Source organism: Rattus norvegicus, chromosome 5 (assembly GCF_036323735.1).
Source record: "Rattus norvegicus strain BN/NHsdMcwi chromosome 5, GRCr8, whole genome shotgun sequence".
Classification (NCBI taxonomy): domain Eukaryota; kingdom Metazoa; phylum Chordata; class Mammalia; order Rodentia; family Muridae; genus Rattus; species Rattus norvegicus.
This window is the reverse complement of record NC_086023.1, coordinates 19,942,287-19,966,921: the sequence shown is the minus strand read 5'-3', so window position 1 is coordinate 19,966,921 and position 24,635 is coordinate 19,942,287. Positions and strand designations below refer to the sequence as shown.

At 39.7% G+C, this 24,635-nt stretch overlaps 1 protein-coding gene across 12 annotated transcripts in view; it reads right to left on the bottom strand.

Moving 5' to 3' along the window:
- Positions 1–24,635, bottom strand: part of Rp1 (RP1, axonemal microtubule associated) — a 462,084-nt gene that overhangs the window by 413,890 nt on the left and 23,559 nt on the right. For 8 of the 12 annotated variants that reach the window (XM_008763558.3, XM_063288399.1, XM_039110769.2 and 5 more), the window contains exons 2-4: positions 14,842–14,949; positions 1,705–2,340; positions 791–962 (exon numbers count right to left, since the gene is read on the bottom strand). In XM_008763558.3, the coding sequence (XP_008761780.1) occupies positions 791–962; positions 1,705–2,340; positions 14,842–14,904 (871 nt within the window). In that variant the 5' untranslated portion in view covers positions 14,905–14,949. Of the gene's footprint in view, positions 1–790; positions 963–1,704; positions 2,341–9,250; positions 9,353–14,841; positions 14,950–24,635 lie in introns of those variants that run through there. The other 4 variants (XM_017593623.2, XM_063288395.1, XM_063288397.1 and 1 more) reach the window with 2 other exon arrangements.

The window sequence follows — 24,635 nt, the reverse complement described above, 5'->3', positions numbered from 1 at the left end:
ATTATTTCAGCCATATTAGCAATTAAAAGACAGGGATACTACTTCTTAAAATAAAGATTGTTTAAATTCTAAAGAGAATGAAAGTTCAAATTCAGGTATAAATGGCAATCAGCACATGGGCATAGAACTTACATTTCCCTGGAAATAGTGGGGTACAGTAAGAGATGGTGTTAACCTCCCTCATACTCTCAGGCCTCAAGACACCCTCTTTCTCCCCTATCCTAAGGACAACAACACACAGGTAAATAAAACTTAAATTCCTCATAATTTAGGTTATTGTTACTAGCATGAACTGGCTGCATGAACCTCTTTACTTTGATCAAGAAGTGTTTCTGACATTTAATAATTTTACAGGAATACCTTCAGAGGGGAGCGCATATACCTAGATTTTTATCTTAATATATAAACCACTGATTTGCTGTGCTGAACTATGAATGCTTGTCCAGAAAAAAAGTCTACAGCTACTAGAGATGTCACATAAATTCTGCAAAACTCTCCCCGAAAGAAGAAATTCTGTTACTTTGTTTTTGTTAAAAATAAAAAGTATATATGTCATTCGTGCAAAATGTTTATCATTGATTACTTTGGAATAGTCCTTCAAAAAGTCACCAGATAACCTCTGTGAATATTCCCAACTATAAATTAGCCAATTTCATTCTGTGATACTTTTAATCTTCTCATGTTTTTGTCTTTGTGATGAATGAACCTGATCTTTTAAATATAATTTTATTGATAAAGCAAAGAAAAAGTTTCAGAGCTAAAAAATAAGGTTTATTTATAAGTAGCTTACTCTTTCTTTTTTCTATCTTGGCTTTTCCCTTCCGGTGCACGCGATGAGAGATTCCTGGTAACTTGACAGGAAGCAAGTATTTTTGGATGTCGTAATTTCCTGGTTTGAATGGCTCCCTTCCGGCTGCCACCACAGCTCCAGAGCTCAGTATCACTGCTTGGAGACTAGGAACCTAGAAGAAAGCAGAGTCGGTCAGCAAGTACTGTTCTTTCCACGTGATATATTTATAACCTTAATTAGGTCAATTTGACAGCCTCCCAGGGTGGAAAGACATAATCGCCATGCATTTTCTTAGATGCCAATCATATACACAAAACAATCCAGGCAGCTCGGGGTAATGGGTCTAGACAGAATCACAGACACTATTGAGCCAGCATGCTCACTGGAAAGTGACAAGCTAGTGTTCTGACGTAATTAAAGGGGTCCTTAAAAGCTATGTGGCATTCCCCACCAAAGCCTACAGTTACAGCCAAGTGCCTGTGAACCCAGAGCCAAATGGGAAAAGGCCCTGTGGAACGGGTAGCAAGCAACTCTTAAGGGTGATCTCTTGTACTGTTAGCTGCAGATCCTGGGAAAATGCTTTTTCCGGGCACTAGAAAAATGTTTTTTTTCTAGAGAAAAATACTACTTTTGGTCACTCCCTTCCAAGAAGTACTGTGAAAAATAGTATTCTTGAACAAAACATTGTAAGTCAGTATTCACAGAAAACGAAAGGGGAGAAAGGAGACACCTTCCAATCCAATGACCTGACAGATTCTGACAGGAAGAAAAAGACTACTAGAACATACATACATGAATGTGCAGATACACAGGTGTATGTGTACACACACACACAAACACACACACACACACACACACACACACACACACACACACACGCAAGGGAGATAACTTAGAGCCACCAGTACACTTACTTTTCTTCCGTCTGTGGCATACAGCTTTGCCACAGGATACTGCATGACCTGTGTCAGGTACTGTAGAAAGGCTTCGAAGCTCTGAGTGATCCTCCGGCTAAGAAGGACCACACGCCTGGTCTTTGGGTCACCGTTCCGAAAGACCACAAGCCTCCTTGGGGCACGAAACAAGCCAGGAGCGGTGGTGGGCATAGTGGCAGTAGCAGAGCGGAGCTTCACATGTGTGCTTATAGAGCGACTACTGAGCCAGGGCCGAGGGCGCCTGCGGGCCTTGTCCAGGTCAACCGGAAGCACCTTCTTATTGTGGGAGCATACATAAGACTCGCCGTCCTCTAGCTCCTCTAGCTTGGTGATGCTGTGCCGTCCACGGGGCGTGCTGATATTCCTCACCCCAAAGGGCAAGGGCACTTTCCTGGATAAATTGTCTAGCAGGGCATCAAAAGTCTTAAAGGAACGAGGGTTGACCACCACCCTAACACCACCAAACTGGGGATCTCCGCTCTTATAGAAACTGATGCGTTTAGCCACTGTGGGATGAGTGACATTTGAATGGCGAGAAGGAACTTGACCTTCAGAAGAAGTCAGACGAATCATGGAGAAACTAGTAGAAGGTGTCTCACTCATTTTAGATGAGACCTAAAGAGAAGAGAAAATGACTTATTTCTACAATGTTCTGTAGCTGTGCCACTGAGACTGTATAATAATGTTAATGCTTGCTAATTATAGCTGAAGACAGGCAGAATAGTCTTAGGATTATATTTATTAAGTGGTCTGTCAAATTTGAAAGACAATCTTAAGACACTACATTAATAAGTGAAACCAGGAGATTTAGTTCAATGGTAGAGCAGCAGCTTGCTCAAGTCCCCGAATTAGGTCCTCAGCTGGGGGTAGGAAGGAGAGTAAGGATGTTTATGATAAAAATTTTAGAATAGTGTACTGGCACTTAAAAAGATTAGTGCAAAAAAGATTAGTGCAAAAAAAAGATTAGTGCAAATAAGTTATGGTATATATGTCAATACAGCAGAACGCTATGCAACTGAGACACATATACTTATATACATATACACATGTATACATACATATAGATAATCATGGCATGATGGCTCACCACTTAAGAGCACTAACTGCTCTTCCAGCAGTTCAATTTCCAGAAGCCACAGTGTGGCTTAAAACCATCCCTAGTGGAGTCTGATCTAGTGTGTCTGCAGACATCGACAGTATACTCACAAAAAATAAATAAAATCTGTTTTTTTTTAAAAAGATAATCATGGCATATAACTGAATGAAGACCTTATTCCCACAGTGTTATGATAAAGATTTGTATTTGTGAAGTAGAATAAGGTAGAAAAGACAATTTACTAGATATTGACTTACTTAATGGTTCATTTAAAGCACTGCCTGTACTTCTCGTCTGTCAAGCATGGCTTCACGTGCTGCCTGGAAGAGGGTGACCTGGAGCATGGCTGAAACAGTCCTTAAGAACCTGCATAGACTTCTGTAGAATCTTGCTTGATTGCCCACCCTGCCTTGTGGTTTTAGAGTGTAAAAGCACACAAACTGGACTGGGGATCAAAGTCTTTCAGGAGCTGAGGTGCACATGTGTGCTTATAGAGCAGCCACTGACCCAGAGCCAAGGGCAGTGGGGAGCCTTGTCCAGGTCAACTGGAGCACCTTTCTATTGTGGGAACACAGTTAAGACTCACCACCCTGACTTTGGTCCACCAGTAACATCTCTTCTGTTCTACTATCATTGGTGTCAGCATGCTTATTACAGAAAGATCATCAGACAGCATTTCTGGAAACCTCCCAGCCAGATCTCCTTCACCATGACCACAGTTGTTTCTGGGGGGCACTGCTCTGGAGCTCTCAGCCCATCGAAGGCTCAGAAACTGAGACATGCTCATCCCAGATGAGATTCCAGGGCCTTCGTCCAGTAGCCAAGGGGACTGCAAAGCCCAGAATCAGTTTCTGAGTGTGCTAAGTTGAGACTGAGCTGGAACATGGAGACCAGGTAAGGTCACCAAAAGAGAGGCAGGAATTATCAGCACAAACTGGATTACCTTAAGGAAACTGAATGTGAAGCCCTTATGAGATACCACGATGGCATTTGTCTCCAAGAAAAAGGTAGATTGGTGTCTTGTGAAATAGACTAGGAAATTAAAGTGCAAAAGTGGGGGTAGAGAGATGGCTCAGGGGTTAAGAGCACTGACTGTTCTTCCACAGGACCTGGGTTCAATCACCAGCATCCACATGGTAACTCACAATTGTCTGTATCTCCAGTTTCCAGGGTTCTGACACCCTTACATGGACAAATGTGCAGGCAAAACTACCATGGCACATGAAATAAAAATAAATAAAATATTTTTAATTAAAATATAAAACGGAAATGTGTAACTTCTGAATGAGTAGTGAATGAGCGTGTGATATCTTATAGTGGTTCAACAGCTCTGTGGGTAAGGAATTTGGCTGGGCCACAACCTGCAGTTCTACTGAGGTTGTTTTACATAAATGGACAATCATTTTCTGCAACAGCAGGTAACTGAACACAGAGATACACATGTGGTCCTAAGGTAAGACTCTTTAAGTTGCTCAAAGGCAGCCAGTCAGTCAGGCACTTGCTTAGGGGAGAAGCCTATCTTCTGAGACCCACCCAATGTACCACAGGAGGATAGACATGTATAAACTCCACCAGCCCCTGGTCATGGAACATTTCTCTTCATGGGGTCTGCACCATACCAATGTGAGACCCACACAGTCTCATAGACTATCAAGCCTGAAGAACCAAGGAAGCAGTCACCCCTACTCTGTAGCTTCCACGGAGAATGAAATCTGGCTCTAATTTCTAGTGCTACATGGAGCCACGGCAATCTCAAGATGACCTGGCCTTGCCCAATCACTGGCATCTACCCTGATGCAATGCTCGCCAACCTTGACCAGCCTTTCATGTCTTCCAAACTCCAGCTGGCTCTATTCTATGGAAGAACCTGTTCCAATGCACCAACTAAAGGAAATGTCAGGTCCTCCCCTAATTCATCACACTCCCAGAAGTGTTCTCAGAATTTCCTCAAGTCAGAACTAAAACCAAAAGCAACTGATGAGGGGACTGTTGAAAATCACGAGGGCTGGCTGAGTACCACAGATAGGAAAATGATTCCAGAGACGACAGCTCCCAGCTTAGTCCAGCAAGCTCATCTTGGGAAAACTGCCTTAGAAGAACTGTTGCAAAGATATTTTGCTGGTCTGAGGTTGCCAACAATGACCCAACAAGCTACCAATGCCTGTCTGCAGTATGTCTGTCTCACAAACAGAGACCCAAGCCCTACCTTGCTGATGTAAAATCAGAGGTCCTCCCCATTTGAATATTAGAAGTGGACTTTAGTGACATTCAATTTAGCAGGGGAGACTGATTCTTGCTAGTTACACAGTGCATTTTTTTTCAAACTGGGTAGAAGCTGTTTCTACTCACATAGAGAATGAACTTGGAACTTGCACATCTGGTACCACTTTCTGGCCAAGTTGGGAAAATGAATAAAACCTTTAAATGGCAGTAACCAAGAAACAAGCTTCCTTGGCCAGTAATTCTGCTACTTGTACCATTTCAGCTTCAGTGAACATCCTGTAAAAAATCACCTATTGAGATCCTGTTTGACTGCCAACCTCTGCTGCTTCCAAAGGACCCAGGTTACCTATAGGCATCAAAACATACACCCAGTTCTTGAAAGATCTGACTGGCACTCCACAGAAATTGGCTTCAAGTTAGAGATATCAATCCATAGATATACTACACCCACACCAAGGTTATAGTTGACCAAAGCCAGGGATGGACTATGTGAGCTGACCAAGTCTCTAAAATTGACCAGGTCAAATGACCTCAGAATGGAGACAAAAGCTGATGGTAGGTACCAGAGGATGATATACCTACGAATGATATTTGTAGAGCTGTTTCACTCCTGGTTTGTGTTTTCAGGCCAAAGGATCTAAGCAAGGCTACTTGCATATTAAGCAACTAAGCAACGTCTCCAACCCCATTTTAAAATGTCACTAAACTTTGGAAATGTTTAAAATTATTAAAGGATTTCAAAAACTCAAAGACACAAATCAGAGCTCCTCTAATGAGAAGATTAAGAGTTTGCCAATTTATCACTTTAATCTTTCATGACCTAACAATGCGAGGAGAAAGACAAGTTCAGCTCGATATTTGGGTGGAAGGGAATGAGTATCTAAGTAAAGCCTGCATCATGGAGATTTGTAATGAATATATCTAGAGAAAATGTATCATTAAGTAATTTATCATGGCAATCTGTAATGGGTATATCCAAAAAGACATGTATCATTAAGTAAAGAATGTGCTATGGGGATCTGCATGGAGTATATAGAGAAAAAACATACCATTAAGTAACAAATCATGGATATCTATAATGGAGATGTTAGAATCAAAAGCTTCCTCTGCTAACTGTAGTTAAACCATCTACCAGGATGCTTACGTCGGGACCTCCTCACTGAGTAAGTGACAAACCGTAAGCTACAAACTATAAACCATGGTGCCACCTAACTGCTGCATGCACCAGAAGCTCTAAAACAAGAACATCAAGAGCGAATTAGAGGAAGGCCATTTAGTAAGCCACAGAGGTGTTCCTTGAGGTCAGAATCTGAGTGATAATATTGGAACCTGTAAAAAGGCTTTATGTAGCCGTAGGTGCTCCTTTATAGTCTATTATGACTATTTCTGCTGTTTTAATTCATTTTAGCTATTAGTGCCTTTGAAAGCGTAAGAAATCCCTGCATCCTTGAAGACAAATTGAATGAAATATTTAGCTGGTAGTATAGAGGCAGCAGAAGGCATGTTTGCACGGTAAATCTGGCCCAAATCGCCTACATAAATATTTGCAAGCTATTATCTAAGACTCTTCATGCCTCACACAAGTGATTTGCAAATCTTTATGTGCAACTCAGGAGAAGAAAAAATTCCATGTTCAACCTAGGAATTAGTTGTTTCCTGTCTCATTTGCGCAGAGATTTAAAGTGATTATAGTTTTTAAGATAATAAAGGTAGCCATAGCAGACAAGTGCGTGAGTAGGGGGGAAATCCAGCTTTTCAAGAGAGTCAGCAAAACTGAAGCCTCTTCTCATCCTCTGATAATCACCGACCTGACCTTGAGTGGCCTGCTTAAGCTTTTTCCCCTCACCAAGGAAGGTAAGAGGCTGCTTCACCAGTGGAGGAGTACAAGCCAACAGGAAGAACGACTCCGGTTTGTTCTAGATGCTATGGCTAAAATTCGGTTGAATGTTCAGGAGAGCAGAAATGTTCTGTTTTCTCAACAAAAGGAAATAGTAACTATCTGAGGAGCTAGCAACCGCATTCCCCTTGGTCTGGTCATTGTATATTATGTTGGATTGAGATGTCACACTGTGTTTCGTAAATGAGTACAATTCCTCTATCTCTATTTTTAAATTTCCCTCACTATTTAAATAAAAGACTTTAGAGCCCATTACCTCCAACTGGTTTTAGGTTGGTTCACTGTTTATTTGAAAATTCACGAGTAGCTATTTGAGACACATTTTTACCTTATTTTGGAGAAATGAAATGCATCTCTTTGTAAAGGCATTGTGAAGATTTTAATAGTACCAGTCTTCTGAAGCTCATTGTTTGAAATGCTGTTAACTTGTTGGCCTTTTGGGAAACAGATTTGTACATGGGCAAAGGTTTTGAAAAGCTTTAAATTTCTTGGCTTTAGGTTAATATGATACAGAAAAGTTTGAACCAAAAGGGAGAAGATACAAGACAAAACCCAAAGGAGAAAGAGTCAGCACTCTCCTTGAGGGAGTCCACCACTGCCAGCCATGTTTTGAGCCTAATCCACAAAGGACAAGCTGAAGATGGCCATGCTCTGGAAAATGAGAGACACACAGTAGTGGGATAAATCAGTAGGGGAAGTTTTAGGAAGCTGTGTAATTTTGCTCTTGTGCAAGTCGGGCTTAAGAACCCATGGTAATATAGGCCCTGTGGGTACAACACAAAACATAATGAAGACTCAGCACTGACATTAAATAAAAGGTTCTGTCTTCATTTGGTGCAGAGCACAATCACTGCATAAGACGTTGCCAACTGAGTTCCTTTCCAAGGCTCAGACATTGCCTTGTCGTAATTATGCACCTCTCCGAGAATCCATGAACATTAATGGTGCAATTCAGGAGTGAACTGATGGTGTGTCAGTGTACCAAAGAAATACTCAAGAAAGCATGATTAGTCCAGATTAAAGGCAGCAAATGGAAGGGAATTCATGGGAGCCTCAGATGCCAGATGCAGAGTACCAGGTATGCCCTTGGAGGAAAGGGAAGCTACTGCATCACAGAGCCACCACACAAGAGCAAGAGCAGCTATGTGAGCACCAAGTCTTGATGGCAAAGTGTACCATGGACCTTTGAGCTTCTTCCCTAATTTGTGAAATTAATGAGAGTTTGGATAGAAATTCTCTTAAAAGCATTTCCAAATACATGTCCCGTGAGATTGGAGTAATGCAATAGTAAACTTTGGGCTTGCCTAGAAAACAAACCAAGTAATCCACTCAGTTTGCCCTGAAGAATAAGTGCAGGTAGAGGTAATAGAGAAACTGGAATCTTGAGGCCTCCTTCTTTCCTCCAGACTGACTCCCTGGGGATAGCAAAATTTATTTGCCTTCAGCCCAGTGTATATTAAAATTGTTTGCTAGTGATGGGACATCAATATCTTCTGTCCTCTGTTCAGAAACTTTTCACTGCCAAAAGTTAGGCAGTGGAACAATTAGGAATACTTTGTAAGATTAAGGAGTAAAATATAACATCCTTTGGTTCACCAGGTTTGGCTGAGGATATGCTTGCCTGTCTATTATGGGTCTCAGTCAACACACTCTGTCCTATTAAGACCTGAACCCTTGCCTGTATTCATACGATGTGTCTGGTCCGGCACACATCTGGCAAAATAAACGATGGATCTAAAAGATGCACATACCCTTTCACTAATTACATTTTCAATTTAATTTTCTCCCATGTGGTAAGAATTCAGGCAGTTGAGGAAGGATGGTGTAGAAAACTGGCAAAATCAGAATATTTTCTCTCAGGACAATTCACCTTGATACCATAGCAAAACCAATTCATTTCATCACAAATTTCTATAGCCATGTTGGGCAGGAGGGAAAAGAGACCCAGAGGAAATATATACTAGTTACTGTGGTAGGCATGACTTTTGAAATATAAACAGGTTCTTTAATGCATGGCAGTTTCCTATATTAAATATATAATGCAATAGCAAAACTCTAATAAACTCTCCTCAGAGTTCCCCAATCTGGAATCACAACTTCCTAACATTAAAGCTTTCACCCACTTCAATATCAGCACGCTACAAAGATTGCTGTCAGTTTTTAGCCACAAACAATAATTATTAATAACATTTATTGTTCTAATGGTTAAAGATAAACAGAGATTTGTAGTCTAGCTATGAGAGATAAAGGCAAAATACAGTGGACACGGCAATTTTTAGGAGATGTATTTTAAATAGTTTGGTACTTACCAGAACTTGAACCTTTCCTTATGAAGAAAAGAGTAAATAGTTTGTGGTTTGTATAAACATCACTGGATATGTAACCTGCTTGTTTCATGTAAACAAATGTCTTTGGATTTATTATTAGCATGTGTGCTCAGGGATTAAGGACAGCCAATTCATTTAATCCAAGGTGATGCTAATCTCCAGAAGGAGCTCACCTCAAGGATACCACAGCCAGGAAACAAAGCAGTTCCTAGCACACTGAGCATCTGAAGTCTCTCTGTTAGGAGTCCTCATTAGATTGTCTCTTTTACAGACATCATTTTCTGCAGAAAGTACTTCAACTCACAGACACTTCTCTTCTAATTACCTCATTTATTTATGTAAAAAAAAGTATGTATGCTGCTGAGACAAAATTATCTGACTTTGAATCATCCTTTTTGGGTGGGAGGCTGTTCTTTTTGTCTGTTTAGATTTTCAAATGCTTTAATTTTGATGTTATAATTACATCATTTCTCCCATTCTGCTCCTCCCTCCAATCCCTCCCATCTACCCAACTTTGGTCTCTTTTTCATAGCCTCTTTTTGTTTCATTGTTACGTGTGTGTGTGTGTGTGTGTGTGTGTGTGTGTGTGTGTGTGTGTGTGTGTGTGTTCCTAAATATACAAATACAGCCTCATTTATTCAGTTTTCTCACTGGGCTTCCTACCTCTGCTCTGAACAATAGAAACAAATGAGTGTTCCCTGGGAGGAAAAAAAGTCAGGTTCCGCATGCTTTCCAGATGGTTGTCTCCAAACACATCAAGGACTGATGCTTTGCACATACATACTGACTTTGTCACCAGTCAACTGTTTAAAAGGCAGAGGAGGGGCTCCGTGATTGAGAGCACTGACTGCTCTTCCAGAGGTCCTGAGTTCAATTCCCAGCAACCACATGGTGGCTCACAACCATCTATAATGGGATCTGATGCCCTCTTCTGGTGTGTCTGACGACAGCAACACTGTACTCATACAAATACAATAAATAAATCTTATTTTTAAAAAAAGACAGAGGAATGTAGAGAAGAGGCACAGCAGTGTTTAAGCTTCTAGTTGTAGTCACCACTGTCCCTATAGGCATGGCTCATGAATCAGTGAGAAATCTGTGTTCTCATGGTAGCAGTAAGCATAAGTGGCATCATTACCAGCTCCAATGCAAAATTCGGCTATAGCCTTCGGGTTAACTATGACCTGAGTATGGAAGTTTCTAGGTTTATCATGCGGTCTGTGGCGATAAACAACTCGTACGTATCAGCTGCCTTTCAACACTGAAACAATGTCCAATTAGGGATTAGGTAGGGGTCTTTTAGGAAAAGTGAAACATCTTATAAGGCTGTAGAAAACAGGCTGTCCTTTTCTAAGCATTTTCTACAGTACACACTATACTCCCATTACTTCACTCAAGAAGTGAGACCAAGCATACCTGGTGCCCTCTCCATGCCTCTGTGCCCTCTCAAACACTGCAGATACTACAATATGTCAAAGACACCATGATTTCTGATAAGTGCTTTGTAATGCTGGTGATCCAAGATCATTATTTGATTACTGAGTCTAGTAAACTTCAGAAGCCTCTATATCAGAGCTCACATTAAGCCTCACCACCTCCAATACCATCAACAGTCATATGAGACTGCCTATTTGTCACTTCTGAATTCATACATAAATCTTGTCTAGCTTCTGCTGACGTACTAGTCAGATCCTGAGGAACGAGGTGGCAGTGGTCATGCATCTTTGAAGTTGATTAAACTTCAGTTCTACTCTTCTATCTTTGGTTTAGTTTTGTAACCTTGAGCTATTCACTTCGCTCCTCCATGTCTGCGTATAACACATGGGGACATGCCCTTTATACACTTGATGCAAGAGTCAAATAAGTAACACACTCAGTTATCTCTCTCTGTGCCTGTGGAATTGATTCCAGGACTCCTTATCCCTGCAGCACCAAATTCTTCAAGCTCTCAAGTCTTTTACAGGAAACGGTGAAAAGTTTGATATAACCTACAAACATACTATTATATGTGTTAAGTCATTCCTAATGTGCAAATACTGCCTAATGCAATGCAAATGCTATTTGTTAAGTCCCTATACCCTATTGTTTAAGGCAAAATGACAAGAGAATATCTAAACATGTTTAGTAGAGATGAAGGTTCGAGTGTTTTTTATTAGGTAAATCTACAAAGAACCTGTAGATAAGGATGCTAGCTGAATTGATGGACAAAGAGTGCAACAGGACTCACAGTCATAATAAATACTCAAGAAAAACTGTATGGTATTGGCACAGAGAAAGGCAGGTAAATCAATGGAATAGAATTGAAGACCCAGAAATGAAAGCACACATATATGGTCACGTGATCTTTGACAAAGGAGCTAAAACCATCCAGTGGAAAAAAGATAGCATTTTCAACAAATGGTGCCGGTTAAACTGGAGGTCAGCATGTAGAAGAATGCAAATTGATCCATTCTTATTGCCCTGTACAAAGCTTAATCCAAGTGGATCAAGGACCTCCACATAAAACCAGATGCACTCAAACTAATAGAAAAAAAGAGTGGGGAAGAGCCTTGAGCACATGGGCACTGGAGAAAATTTCCTGGACAGTACACCAGTGGCTTATGCTCTAAGATCAAGAATTGACAAATGGGACCTCATAAAACTACAACGTGTCTGTAAGGCAAAGGACACTGTCAATAGGACAAAAGGGCAACCAATAGATTGGGAAAAGATCTTTACTAATCCTACATCTGATAGAGGGCTAATATCCAAAATATACAAAGAACTCAAGAATTTTGCCTCCAGAGAGTCAAATAACCCATTAAAAAGTGAGGTAGAGAGTTAAACGAACAATTCTCAACTGAGGAATATTGAATGACTGAGAAGCACCTAAAGAAATGTTCAACATCTTTAGTCATCAGGGAAATGCAAATCAAAACAGCAGTGAGATTCCACCTCACAACTGTCAGAATGGCTAAGATAAAAATCTCAGGTGACAGCAGATGCTGGTGAGGATGTGGAGAAAGAGGAACACTCCTCCATTGTTGGTGGGATTGAAAGCTGGTACAACCACTCTGGAAATCAGTCTGGAGGTTCCTCAGAAAATTGGACATTGCACTACCTGAGAACCCAGCTATACCATTCCTGGGCATATACCCAAAGCATGCTCCAATGTATAACAAGGATACATCCTCCATTATATTCATAGCAGCCTTATTTATAATAGCAAGAAGCTAAAAACAACCCAGATGCCCTACAACAGAGGAATGGATACAGAAAATGTGGTACATTTACACAATGGAATACTACTCAGCTATCTAAAACTTCATGAAATTCATAGCAAATGGATGGAACTAGAAATTGTCATCCTGAGTAACCCAGTCAAAAAAGAACATGCATGGTATACACTCACTGATAAGTGAATATTAGCCCAAAATATCAGAATACCCTAGATACAATTCACAGGCCACATGAAGCTTAAGAAGGAAGACCAGTGTGGATGCCTCAGTCCTCTTAGAAGGGGAAACAAAAACACTCACAGGAGAAATATGGAGACAAAGTATGAAGCAGAGACTGAAGGAAAGGCCATTCAGGGACTGTCCCACCTGGGGACCCATTCCATATATAGCCACCAAACCCAAACAATATTGCCGATGCCAAGAAGTGCATGCTGACAGAAGCCTGATATATCTGTCTCCTGAGAGGCTCTGCTAGAGCCTGACACATACAGAAGCGGATGCTCACAGCCAACCATTGTACTGTGAATGGGGTCTCAAATGGAGGAGTTAGAGAAAGGACTGAAGGAGCTGGAGAGGTTTGCAACTCCACAGGAAGAACAACGATATCAACCAACACCCAGAGATTTCAAGGACCAAACCTCCAACCAAAGAATACACATGGAGGAACCCATGGTTCCAGCTGCATATGTAGCAGAGGATGGCCTGTCGGGCATCAGTGGGAGGAGAGGCCCTTGGTCCTGTTCGTGCTCGATGCCCCAGTGTAGGCGAATGTCAGGGTGCGGAGGTGAGAGGGACTGGGTGTGTGGGTTGGGGAGCACCCTCATAGAAGCAGTGGGAGATAGCAGGTTTCTGGAGGGGAAACCAGGAAAGGAGATAACATTTGAAATGAAAATTTTAAAATATCCAATAAAAGAAAAATGTAAAAAAATAAAAATAAAAAAACAGCTGAGAGTAGCTTTCTAACAAGTCAAAGTTAAAAGATTCCCAGAGAAGCCAAGTTGCAAGTGAAGCTGAGACCAGGCCAGCAGGATGGAAGAAGCCTAAACCAGCTGAGCTCCCCGGACCAACTTAAGACACTTGGAAAGGACACTGTTCAACTTGTTGAGCTGCCTGCAGGCTTAGTAGTGTGCTCAAGGTTCCTGGCTTTGGTAAGATGTCACCCTTGTTGGGGTTGGCTTTGGTCCTTCAACTGTCTTTGACTCATTTCTGTTCCTTTAAGTAATCTCTCACCATAATCCTGTAGGTAACCCCAATACAATCATTGGTTCACTAAGTTAGACTTTGGTGGTACTTTGTCATGGGCTTCCTATCAGGGCTGAGTACACACGTGTGTTACCTCTCCCCAGGAAAAGTCATGTCACACAACAGACTGTCTCCACACCATACTTTTTTAAAAATCACATATCTCTTTCTTTCTTCAGCTCTAGTTTATCTGAGAACCTTTTCTTGAATCCTTAACTTTTTACAGTACACTGTTATTTCCTGGTGAACAGAGTGGGTCCCATGTGCTCTCTCCTTAAGTTTATTCTCCAGAGCTTTCAATACTGCCCCAATAATGACTTCTCAGTCTGTACTCTCAGTAGACACCAGAAGCATAACTTATTTTGAATTCCCAAGAGCCTTTATACGTATTCAATAAATAATTTTTGAAGGACAATTCCTCTGACCACATCCGCAAACAGAAACATTTTGTGAATTTACTGTTTTAAAAAAAACACTTATTGTCTCCTCATAATCTCGCAACCTGCAGAAATTGTTATTTAAGTTACCATAGAGCAAGAATATATATAGTTCAACTATATTTTAAAATATAGTTTAATTAGCTTTAAAATAAAATAAGGACATACTATAGCTAATGAGTGTATAACGTGTTTCTTTTTCCTCCAACTGTAGTATACCTCATTTGTCATTTCCATACAATACACATGCTATTCTGAGTGTGATCCACTCTGGTGAAGTTAAATTGTTCCAGGATAAATATGGACAACTGCTGTAGAGACCAGTCCACTTACTCAAGATCTCCTTGACTCTGAAATGATGTCTCCCTTTAGATATGGAATTTTCACACAACCTTTACAGTGACCCATATGTTGGTACTGTCATTTAATAGATATTTAAGGCACATCCACTGTGTACCAGGGACACACAAAAACAGGCAAGCAAACAAACAAACAAACAAGCAAAATGTTCTTGCCTTCATGGAGTTGCACTATCCAACAGAGACAAATTTGCTTGCAATTAAGTCTAATGAGTTAAATAGTTCTAATTGCTATGAAGAACACTGAAATTATTTGGGAACAAAAGTAGTGGAAGTCAGAAAAAAACTCAACAGGAAAGCAACATAAAAAGACCTACTTTTGATAAGAAGATATTTGAGGAAATACCAGGCATGGTAGAGAGCTGTAATTTATAGTCCATTCAAGGAATCCCAACAGTAGGAAGGACTATGATCTTCAGGACAGCCTAGAATACAGAGCAAAGGCATTTAAATAAAATGAAATAGGTATTTGAGAAAAGTGTATTTCTGACAGGAGCAGAAAGCACATGACTCTGAATCCAGAGTATCTGGGAGTGTTTGAGAAATCAGGTACTAGGTAGCAGTGACTTGATCGGGCACCACATTACATGAGCTCTATAACCCTTGATAAATATTTTGGTTTTAACTTTAAGTGAGATAAGAAACCAAACAAGGCGTTTGGGGGAGGGGCCAGCATGAAATAAGTATTTTGATTGATAGTTCAAAGGATTTCTGTAGCAGTTCTACTAAAATTTTAAGCTAAAAATACAGATACATGAGAGAAAAGACTTCAGGCAATGCCAGTAGCTCATCTCTCTTTAAACAACTATTGCACAAGCAGGAATTGTATTATTTCGGAGCTCTGAGGTCAATTTGAATAATTTCAGTTTTCAATGCAAGGCATGACAATAAATTACAATTAAATTCTGTTAGTTTAACCTAAGCACTATAATGTCTCTCTGTCCCTAGTCCTCAACCCCAACACAGGCACCCTATGATGGGTCATAATTTGAAAAGTAAAGATCTTATCCTCTAAATACTAAGATTCTGTGTCCTGATTGGTGATTGCTGCTTCTGATTGTAGAAGTGTCTGCAGAGGTGACCCATCACTTGAATTTCTACTCTCCCCAGAGACTTATTGAGTATCTGGGAGTTCTTCCTTCTCAGCTCTGTTTCCGCTTTAAGAAGTCAAGCATTTAAAGACGAGGAGAGTAAAAAGAAACCACATTTACGGGGAAAGCTAAAAGTTATCTTGTATGACCAGTGAAAGACTCAGGCTCAGAGAACACCCCAAATTTGGGCTTTCTCTTGTAGTCTGGAAAAGAGATATCCTAAAAATAAAAGGGCAAAGAATAGCGAACAGTGAGTCAGAAAGAGAACTTTATATCTAGAGTTAGCATGTTATAAAGTTCAAGTGTACCACTTAACACACACACACACACACACACACACACACACACACACACACTATCAAACAGCAACAACAATACACCAAGAAAAAAATCATTTAATGAAAGTAAGAACAACAACAAAAATTACCAGAAGAACATGGCACACAGAGAAGACAAATGCTATAAAAACAATAAAGATAAAGGTGATAAAAAATAAAGGCTAATATGGACAAAAATAGTGAAATTACCTACAGACAAAATAAGAATATTAATAAGAAATAGGAAGTCTAAAAAGAAACTCCAGATCTAAAACATGCAGGAACTGGAATAGAATTTCACCTACATATGCAAGAAATAAGTAAGAGAAATGAGTGAGCAGAGCTTGAAGGGGGTGATGAAAAGCCTTGAGTTGAAGAGCAAAAAAGTAAGAAAATATGAATCTATCAAATTGTAACATATGCATTATAGAAATTTCAGGAGAAGAGGGGGGGAAGAGGCTAGATTTAAAGAAGTAATGATTGAAAGTTTCCCAAATCCAATGGAAGACGTAAATCCAAAAATCCAAGAGTCTCAATAGATTCAAGTAGAACAAACTAACAGAAACAAACTCTAGGATAGACTCTAAGCAAATGCAAGAATACAGAGAGTATTAAGGTCAGCAGAGGGAGCAATTGTCAGGTACAAAAGAATGTTCCAGAAATTGCATAATGGTTGTCCAAAATGCTGAAGGAGAAAGAGTATCCACTGAAACCATATGGGGAAAAATAATAGGTTTTCAAATGAACAAAATCACAGAATTGATTTCCAATTTATGTGACTTTATGGATTTATTAAGTTCTATTTCAATAGTAATAACAGCAGAATCACACCGGAGAGCTGGGAATACGTGGTGCTTGAGCCTGGGTCCCTCAGCAGTTGTAGTCATCCCACAATGGCTGTCTCTCACAGGTTTGGGGTGGAGAATGACAATTGGTAGTTTCTAAGTCTTCAAGGATGGGTTCTTCTTTAATTTAAATGTAATGCTAAAAGTCCAAAAGATTCCAGGATAGCCACTGATTCCCTACTCCAAAATGAAAGCTTATAAATGCTGGCTCTCATAGCAGTACAAAAAAAAATCAGCAATAGGGCAAATTAACTTAGCCACAGCAAAGAAAACTAGTAACCCTTTTTACCTAGGCTGCTACCAAACAGTGCTGTCCACAATCATGGTGATTCTTCAAAAAGAGTCAATCAACGCAATCAGGACAGTTTCTCAATTGAAGCTCCCTATTCCGGTGATTTTCACCATTGACAAGTTGACATTGAAATGAACAGTAATATTCTGCCTTGAAAGAAATGCTAAGAGTCTTTTGAAAGGAAAAGAGGAGTCGATTAGATTGTGTTGCTAAAAGTCAAATGAAATTCAGAACAATGAAAATGGTATTCTTATAACCCATGCAGGAAGTTAGGACAACTCAAGCCAAGCTACAGGCTGTGGAAATGGTGGAAACATTCTGAGCATTTTGACCACAAAGCTCAGAACATTCACAGACAGATGACACATACACTGGCTGTGGCTTGTCTGTGTGCCATGAGAGCAAGCAAACTCTCAAGAATGACTAACAATGTTGCCCATGACAACAACATAAAGAATGGATAATGATTCAGGTGGAAAAGACTCTGAAAGAAACAGTTGAGGAGGACTTGAGAGATGACTCAGAGATGTCTCTCACAGACAACGAGGTTTTGATTCCCAGCACTCGGTGCCTTGCAATCATCTGTAACTAAATCCCACCCCAATCTGAGGAGTCATTGGCATTTGATGGCTGCTAGGAGTGGAAAAGCTAGTTTTCTGCTAGAGTACCACTTCCTGGCTTACTCCCTCTGCTTTCTTATAGAACACAGGACCACCAGTTCGGGGTAGCTCCACCCACAATGGACTGGGCCCTCCCACAGCAATCGTTAAGAGAATGCCCTATAAGTTTGCCTACAGCCTGATCTTATGGAGGGCTTTTCTCACATAGGAAATGGAGAAGAGAGTCATCTCAGACGACTCTAGATTTTATCAAGTCGACATGAAACTAGTAAAGTCTCACAGCCATGCACATACAGACAGCACAAAATGAACTCTGTGAATATTAGATTTTTTCATTTAAAAAGTTCAGGGACTGGGGAGATCACCTAATCATTAAAATGCTTGCCTTCAGAAAGGAGAGAGGACATAAAACAAGAAGGCAAAGTGGGAGGGTGATAGGGAAGAAATTGGGGAGGAAGGAGTGTGGAGAAGATTGGATCCAAACACATTTTATGGACGTATGAATATTAAATCAATATTTGATAGAAAAATTACACATATTTACATATTGAACATACTTTATATTTTATTTCTAGTTGCTTGATTATTATCAAAGCCTTTCAATTTTCACAGTGAAGAGGTATCTTTAAAGAATCATATCTCCCTTTTACACAGCTGTATACAAGCTCTTATATATCTTGCAAATAAATACATCCAGAAAGGAGAAACCTGGACAAGATCATTGCAGTCATTGAACAGTTCTGCATCTATATTGTGGCAGTTTTTACACACATGATAAAATGACACACACACACACACAAAAAAAAACCAAGTTGCTTGTTTTCATCAACTTAAAGGATACTCCTTTCCATTTGTAATAATTATTGCTACGCATACCCTAAAGCAAGCAAAAACCTGTTATGTCCTGTGCCTAATCTGGCCATTCCCTGTAAGCATCAGTACACAGAAGTGTTGCTGTTTCATTTTCCCCTGTGTGAGGAAGAATATGTAGCTACTCTCAATGCCTGTAACTGAGGACATGTCAACCTTCGCATAGCTCTGAATTATCTCTGAGAACAGAACAACAGAGCTCCTGCCTACAGTCTCCGTTAGAGGCTCAGCTTATACTTCTCTGTAAATTAACAAATAATCCTTGAGATTTCACAGAAGTTATTGGACGCATCCTTAGAAAAGAAAAATCATCCCTGATTGTTCCTTGCACACTGCCACAGGGGAAGAGTAAGTTGCTAGAAGGTTTCAATTTCCTACAAAGAAACATTACAAATCTCAGTCTATCCAGATAACTAAATAATGCTCCTACTTTGAATCAGTTAAAGAATCCTTCTGCTCAAGAAAGGAGATTCTGAAATCAGGGAGAGGAGTCATTGTAAGGCTCTTTGAAAGAGTGAGAAAAACATCTTGAACCTACTTAGACTGACTTGCTTCTCAGCCTTTTGGCTAAGAGCATGTGAGACCACGTTAAGGTCTCTACCTTTAAAAGAAGTTCAGATGTGCTTTCCAAACAGCAGCTCTGTAACAAGCCTCACAGATGCTACCACAGAGTGCTTCCCTTTCCTGTTATAAGGTTACTTTTGTTTCTGTTTTTCCATTTCAGCTGTATAATTTTATAACTCTAGGTTACTTAAACTTCAATTATAAGCAGTTGAGAAATGGTTTAGCAGTTAAGAGCGCTTGTCAGATCCATTTCCCAACACCTGAGTCTGGCAATTCTCAGTGTCCTGGTCCTGTAACTCCAGCTCCAGGGGATCCAATGCCCTCGTCTAGCCTCTACACTCACATGTACATACCATCCTAGACACACACAGATACACATAATCTAAAATAAAATTCACAATAATAATAATCAGCTGTATTTAAGATGTGTGAAGCTGATGGTGGTCGCTTCCAGTCAGAACTAACCAACTTGCTTTGGTTCTGAAAGGTGCGGCCGTTCACAGGGTTCTGGCCCCAGCCCAGGGCCACACTCATCCTAGACAAGTACTCTACTGTTAAACGCCAGCCAAGAACTCTTTTTTAAATATTAAACATTTTCTTCTTTTGTTTGGTTGGGTTTTTGTTTGTTGTTGTTGTTGTTGTTGTTGTTGTTGTTGTTGTTTTATGAGACAGAGTCTAAATACTAGGCTAGCATGGACTTCAGTATGCAATTTGGCCACGAATCAAATCCAGCATCCTCCTGCCTGAACTTTCTAAGTATGAAACCACAAACACACCACCACACCTGGCTCAAAAAAAAAGATATTTAGATTTTTTTTTTAAATGAAAAGGTCTGAATTGTGGTTTAAATCCTGTATGCCAGGGTTCTCTGTTCCTACAATGGGTTATTTCCAATGAGCAACTTCTAGAATAAGTACAGTGCCCTCTAGTGTCCTTATATTTTCTTAACATTATCAAGTCTTTCCACTGAAATGTCCTAATGGAAGAAAGGAATGATTATATAATCATCCATTGAACTTTGATCAAAGCTTGAATTTTAATTCTTAATCTTTCTTTTATAACACCATAATAATTTCATCTATCCTTGTACTGTTTTAATGTATAAAATGATTTAAAACATTTTTTATTCAATAAATCAGTATGTGTCATAATTATCTCTATGGCTTTTCAAAAATGTTCCTCAGCACATAGCAATGCACTTGTAACAGAAAGTGGGACAACTATAAAGGCAGAAAAATAGAGGAAGGTAAGACATACCAGTTGCTGCCTAGGCTGGCTGCAAACAATGAGATCCTACAGAGTGGGGATTCTGTCTCCTATCCACAGACAAAAAAACTGAGTCTACCAACCACAATCAATACCCTGGGACATGGTTGGGAATGGGGGTGGCTTTAGCTGCCCATGTACCATCAACCCTGTGGACTGGTCAGTGTAAAGAGACCTTGTGCTTGGTCCTGGTTTAAGCCCATTTCTACTTGTAGCTACCAGCAGGGGTCCATGGTAAGTAATGATTGGCTCTGCCTTTTCACAACAGCAGCTCGACCTCTTGATATTGGTGTTTAAGGTTACCCTAGCCTGGACTCTCTATCCCTTTTATAGTGCAGCTCTCTGTTCTTGTTCTTGTGAGTTTGTTTCCATGCACACACACAATCAGCAACAGCACATAAGCAGATGGCTCTGAGATTAGCTGGGCTTGTGAGTGATTATCAATTAAACTGCTGGTGAGGGGGAGGTAAGAAGACAGTTAATGCTAAGTGTAGGAAGCCAGATGATAGGCTGGGATGTAGTCTATTATCACTATTGGGGAAGAAAACTGAGGAGAGGAGAAGGAAGAGAAAAAATGGAATACAGGCTAACAAACCAGCAGCAGAAGTTGTTAGAGAAGACCGATGAGAGACACGGGGTAAAAACAAGTCTTTAATAATATACTGAGGTCTGTAATAAAATACTGGTTGTAGAATAAATGCAAAAGAAAAGATACATTTTGAAAACTCTCCAGACATTAATAAGGATCAGTGCATCAACAACCACTTTTCAGAATTACATATTTACCAAGCACTAATCTAAGTCCTAAAAAGTCTTTCTTCCTTTCTGTGTTTTTTTATTTTGTTGGTTTTTTTATTAATATATGATCTTAGAGTGTAAATCAGATTAACCTCAAACTCACAATCTTCCTCCCTCCCTCTCCTATTTGGATTACAGGCTAGACCACCACATCAGTGCCATGGATTCTAAATGAGATACTAAAATGCTCACCCACCCTCAAAAGAATCAAGGGCTAAAAGTTTGGACACTAGCATATTGTGCTATCAGACAGTGATGCAGCCTCAGAGGGAAGTGATAGCATTGTGGGCATACCTTTGAAGGAAAGACTGGGTCCCACGTCCCTCTTCTCTCTATTGCTTCCCAGACATTGTGATTTGTCCAACTCTATTCCATGCACCATGATGTTCAGCCTCCTCTCAGGCTGGAGGCTACCACACCAGGTAACCTTAATTAAAACCATGAGTCAAATAAACCTTTCCTACTTCTAACTTGATTTTCTCAGTAATTTTGTCACAACAGAAAGTGAACTAATGATGTGATAAGCACTGTCCATCACTTGCACTGACATACATTCTCAATATTTCTTCCTCATCGGTGTTAGAAAACCAAATAGTCACCCTGAAGTAGGGTTATAATGTATTCACACAGTTGTCATTTACAGGGAGGTTTCTTAGAAATTTTTATGATGAAAGGAATCAGCTGAGGTGATGTCATCTCTACTCCCTTTTTGCACAGAAAAAAAAAATAAGCCACACTTGGAATTCCTCTGAGGCCACAGCATGAATATAAAAGCACACTACGGAATCCATCCATAAACAAGAAAATAAACCGTGCCCTTGGTCAGTGGTTGAACAGAGGACTAATGTAGCCAGCATCTCACTGTGCTTGTTATAGGAGAAGAACTTTTTGGAACCTTGATGAAAACAGAGTTCTTTTCCAGAAGCAACTAAGTCTAACTCTAGTGTGTACACAGAAATGGAGTTTATTAACAGACTGTTGAGTGGCCTGCCGAGTCTTCAGGATTAATGATTACAGTTTCACTTCCCTTCCCTCCTCCCAGCTCCTCTCCACTTCCTCTCCCACCCATATCCACTCCATTTCTGTTTCTAAATAAAAAAAAATAAACAGGCTTCTAAGAAACGATAATAAATTATAACTCAATATAATATAATAAAATAAAACAAAAGCTAGCACATTGAAGTTAGACAAAACAAGCAAACAGAAGGAAAGGAGAAAAGACACTTCTCCTGTCACATAATAGTCAAACACCAAATACACAAAACAAAGAAAGAATATTAAAAGCAGTAAAGGAAAAATGTCAAGTAACATATAAAGACAGACCTATCAGAATTACACAATTACTTCTCACCAGAGACTATGAAATCCCAAAGATCCTGGACAGATGTTATACAGACCCTAAGAGAACACAAATACCAGCCCAGGTTACTGTATCCTGCAAAACTCTCAATTAACAAAAATGGAGAAACCAAGATATTCCATGACAAAACCAAATTTACACATTATCTTTCTACAAATCCAGCCCGACAAAGAATAATAAATGGTAAAGCCCAACACAAGGAGGCCAGATACACCCTAGAAAAAGCAAGAAACTAATCGTTTTGCAACAAAACAAAGAGAAGACAAGCACACAAACATAATCTCACATCCAAACACAAATATAACAGGAAGCAACAATCACTATTCCTTAATATCTCTCAACATCAATGGACTCAATTCCCCAATAAAAAGACACAGATTAACAAACTGGATATGCAATGAGGACCCAGCATTTTGCTGCCTACATGAAACACACCTCAGAGTCATAACAACAGAATCAGAGGAAATTCAAAAAATCATCAGATCCTACTACAAAAGCCTATATTTAACAAAACTTGAAAATCTGGAGGAAATGCATAATTTCCTAGACAGATACCAGGTACCAAAGTTAAATCAGGAACAAATAAACCATTTAAATGACACCATAACTCCTAAAGAAATAGAAGCAGTCATTAAAAGTCTCCCAACCAAAAGGAGCCCAGGTCCTGATGGGTTCAGTGCAGAATTCTATCACACCTTCATAGAAGATCTCATACCAATATTATCCAAACTATTCCACAAAATTGAAACAGATGGAGCACTACCCGAATTCAATCTTGACATCATCCATTCTCAGCCAAACTTGATATCATGCTCAATCAAACTGGTCAACCTTAATGTCAATTGCTCATCAGACTGACCAATATTGATGTCATGGACCACCATACAGACTTGTTCTTACTATATGTTGTCCAGGCTAAGAGTAGATGAACCAAGAGTCTTTACTTTGGGATATTTTATTTAACATCTGCTCTGATGCCTTGTTATCAACCCTTAAAGTTCTTCAACCTAAATTTTCAGATTCCGAATATGTTCCAAAATTTCCTTGAATTTTCCTCAGATACACTAGAGGGCTAGACAGAAATTTTCACTTAAGAAGTGTACAATTTCATCAAAGTCACATTGGTCTCTGCAATGGTACATGAGAACTCAAGACTTTCTTTCACTGTTTGAACAGGATGAATTATTACAATGGCTTTGGAATATCTAAAAAACATTTTGTTTTCCAACTTTAAAGAGTTCACTAAAATATATAATAATATCCCCAGTTATTAAGGACTGTTTCATGGCAGGCGTAATACTGTTTTTGCCTCTGTCCTAACCATGACCAGGACAAAGAAACAGTAGTATCCTAAACACAGTGTAGAACATTTCACAGCTGCATCAAAGACTCTGAACCCACCTAAAACTTTTATTCAGTAAGAAAGGCCATCACGTGTGATGGCACATGTCAGTAGCCTCACCACGTGGGAGGCTCAGGCTGAAAGAAAAAGAGTCTGAGGGAAACCTTGGTGCATAGCAAGACCCTGAATTAAAAAATCAAATCAAATCAAAATCATATTCTAATGCACCAGATGTCCTCAATTTCTTCCTGCAAAAGTCCCTAAGACAGTCTTAGAATTCATTCCTAGATCTAATGCATATAACGTGAAATGACGAAGACTAGCCATATCATGTAAACATATCACAAAAAATACTTGAAACTTTTCTTAACTAAAACTTTTCTAGAGAAGAGCGGAATAGACTCTCCTAGAAGATGAATCATTAGTGCCTCCTGGCTGCTCAGCTTTCAGAAGTGTTCCTACTCAGATCTTCACAGAAAAAAAAATGTTCTGACTAGTCTCATCATCACATGCTGACTTTTCTCTTCTTGAAAGGAAGGTTAAGACTTCCCTAAGGTTAAACTAGACAGTCTGAAGCTATTGATTTGCAGCAGTGTGTCTACTGAAATAGGAAATGGAAATCTGGACACTTTATGGCTGGGGTCTGTTTCCTAAACAAAGGCTAAGCCAACTAGATTGGCAGTTCTTATTTCTTGGATATTTTTAATTTACATTTCAATTGTTATCCTCTCCAGCTGTTTCACGTT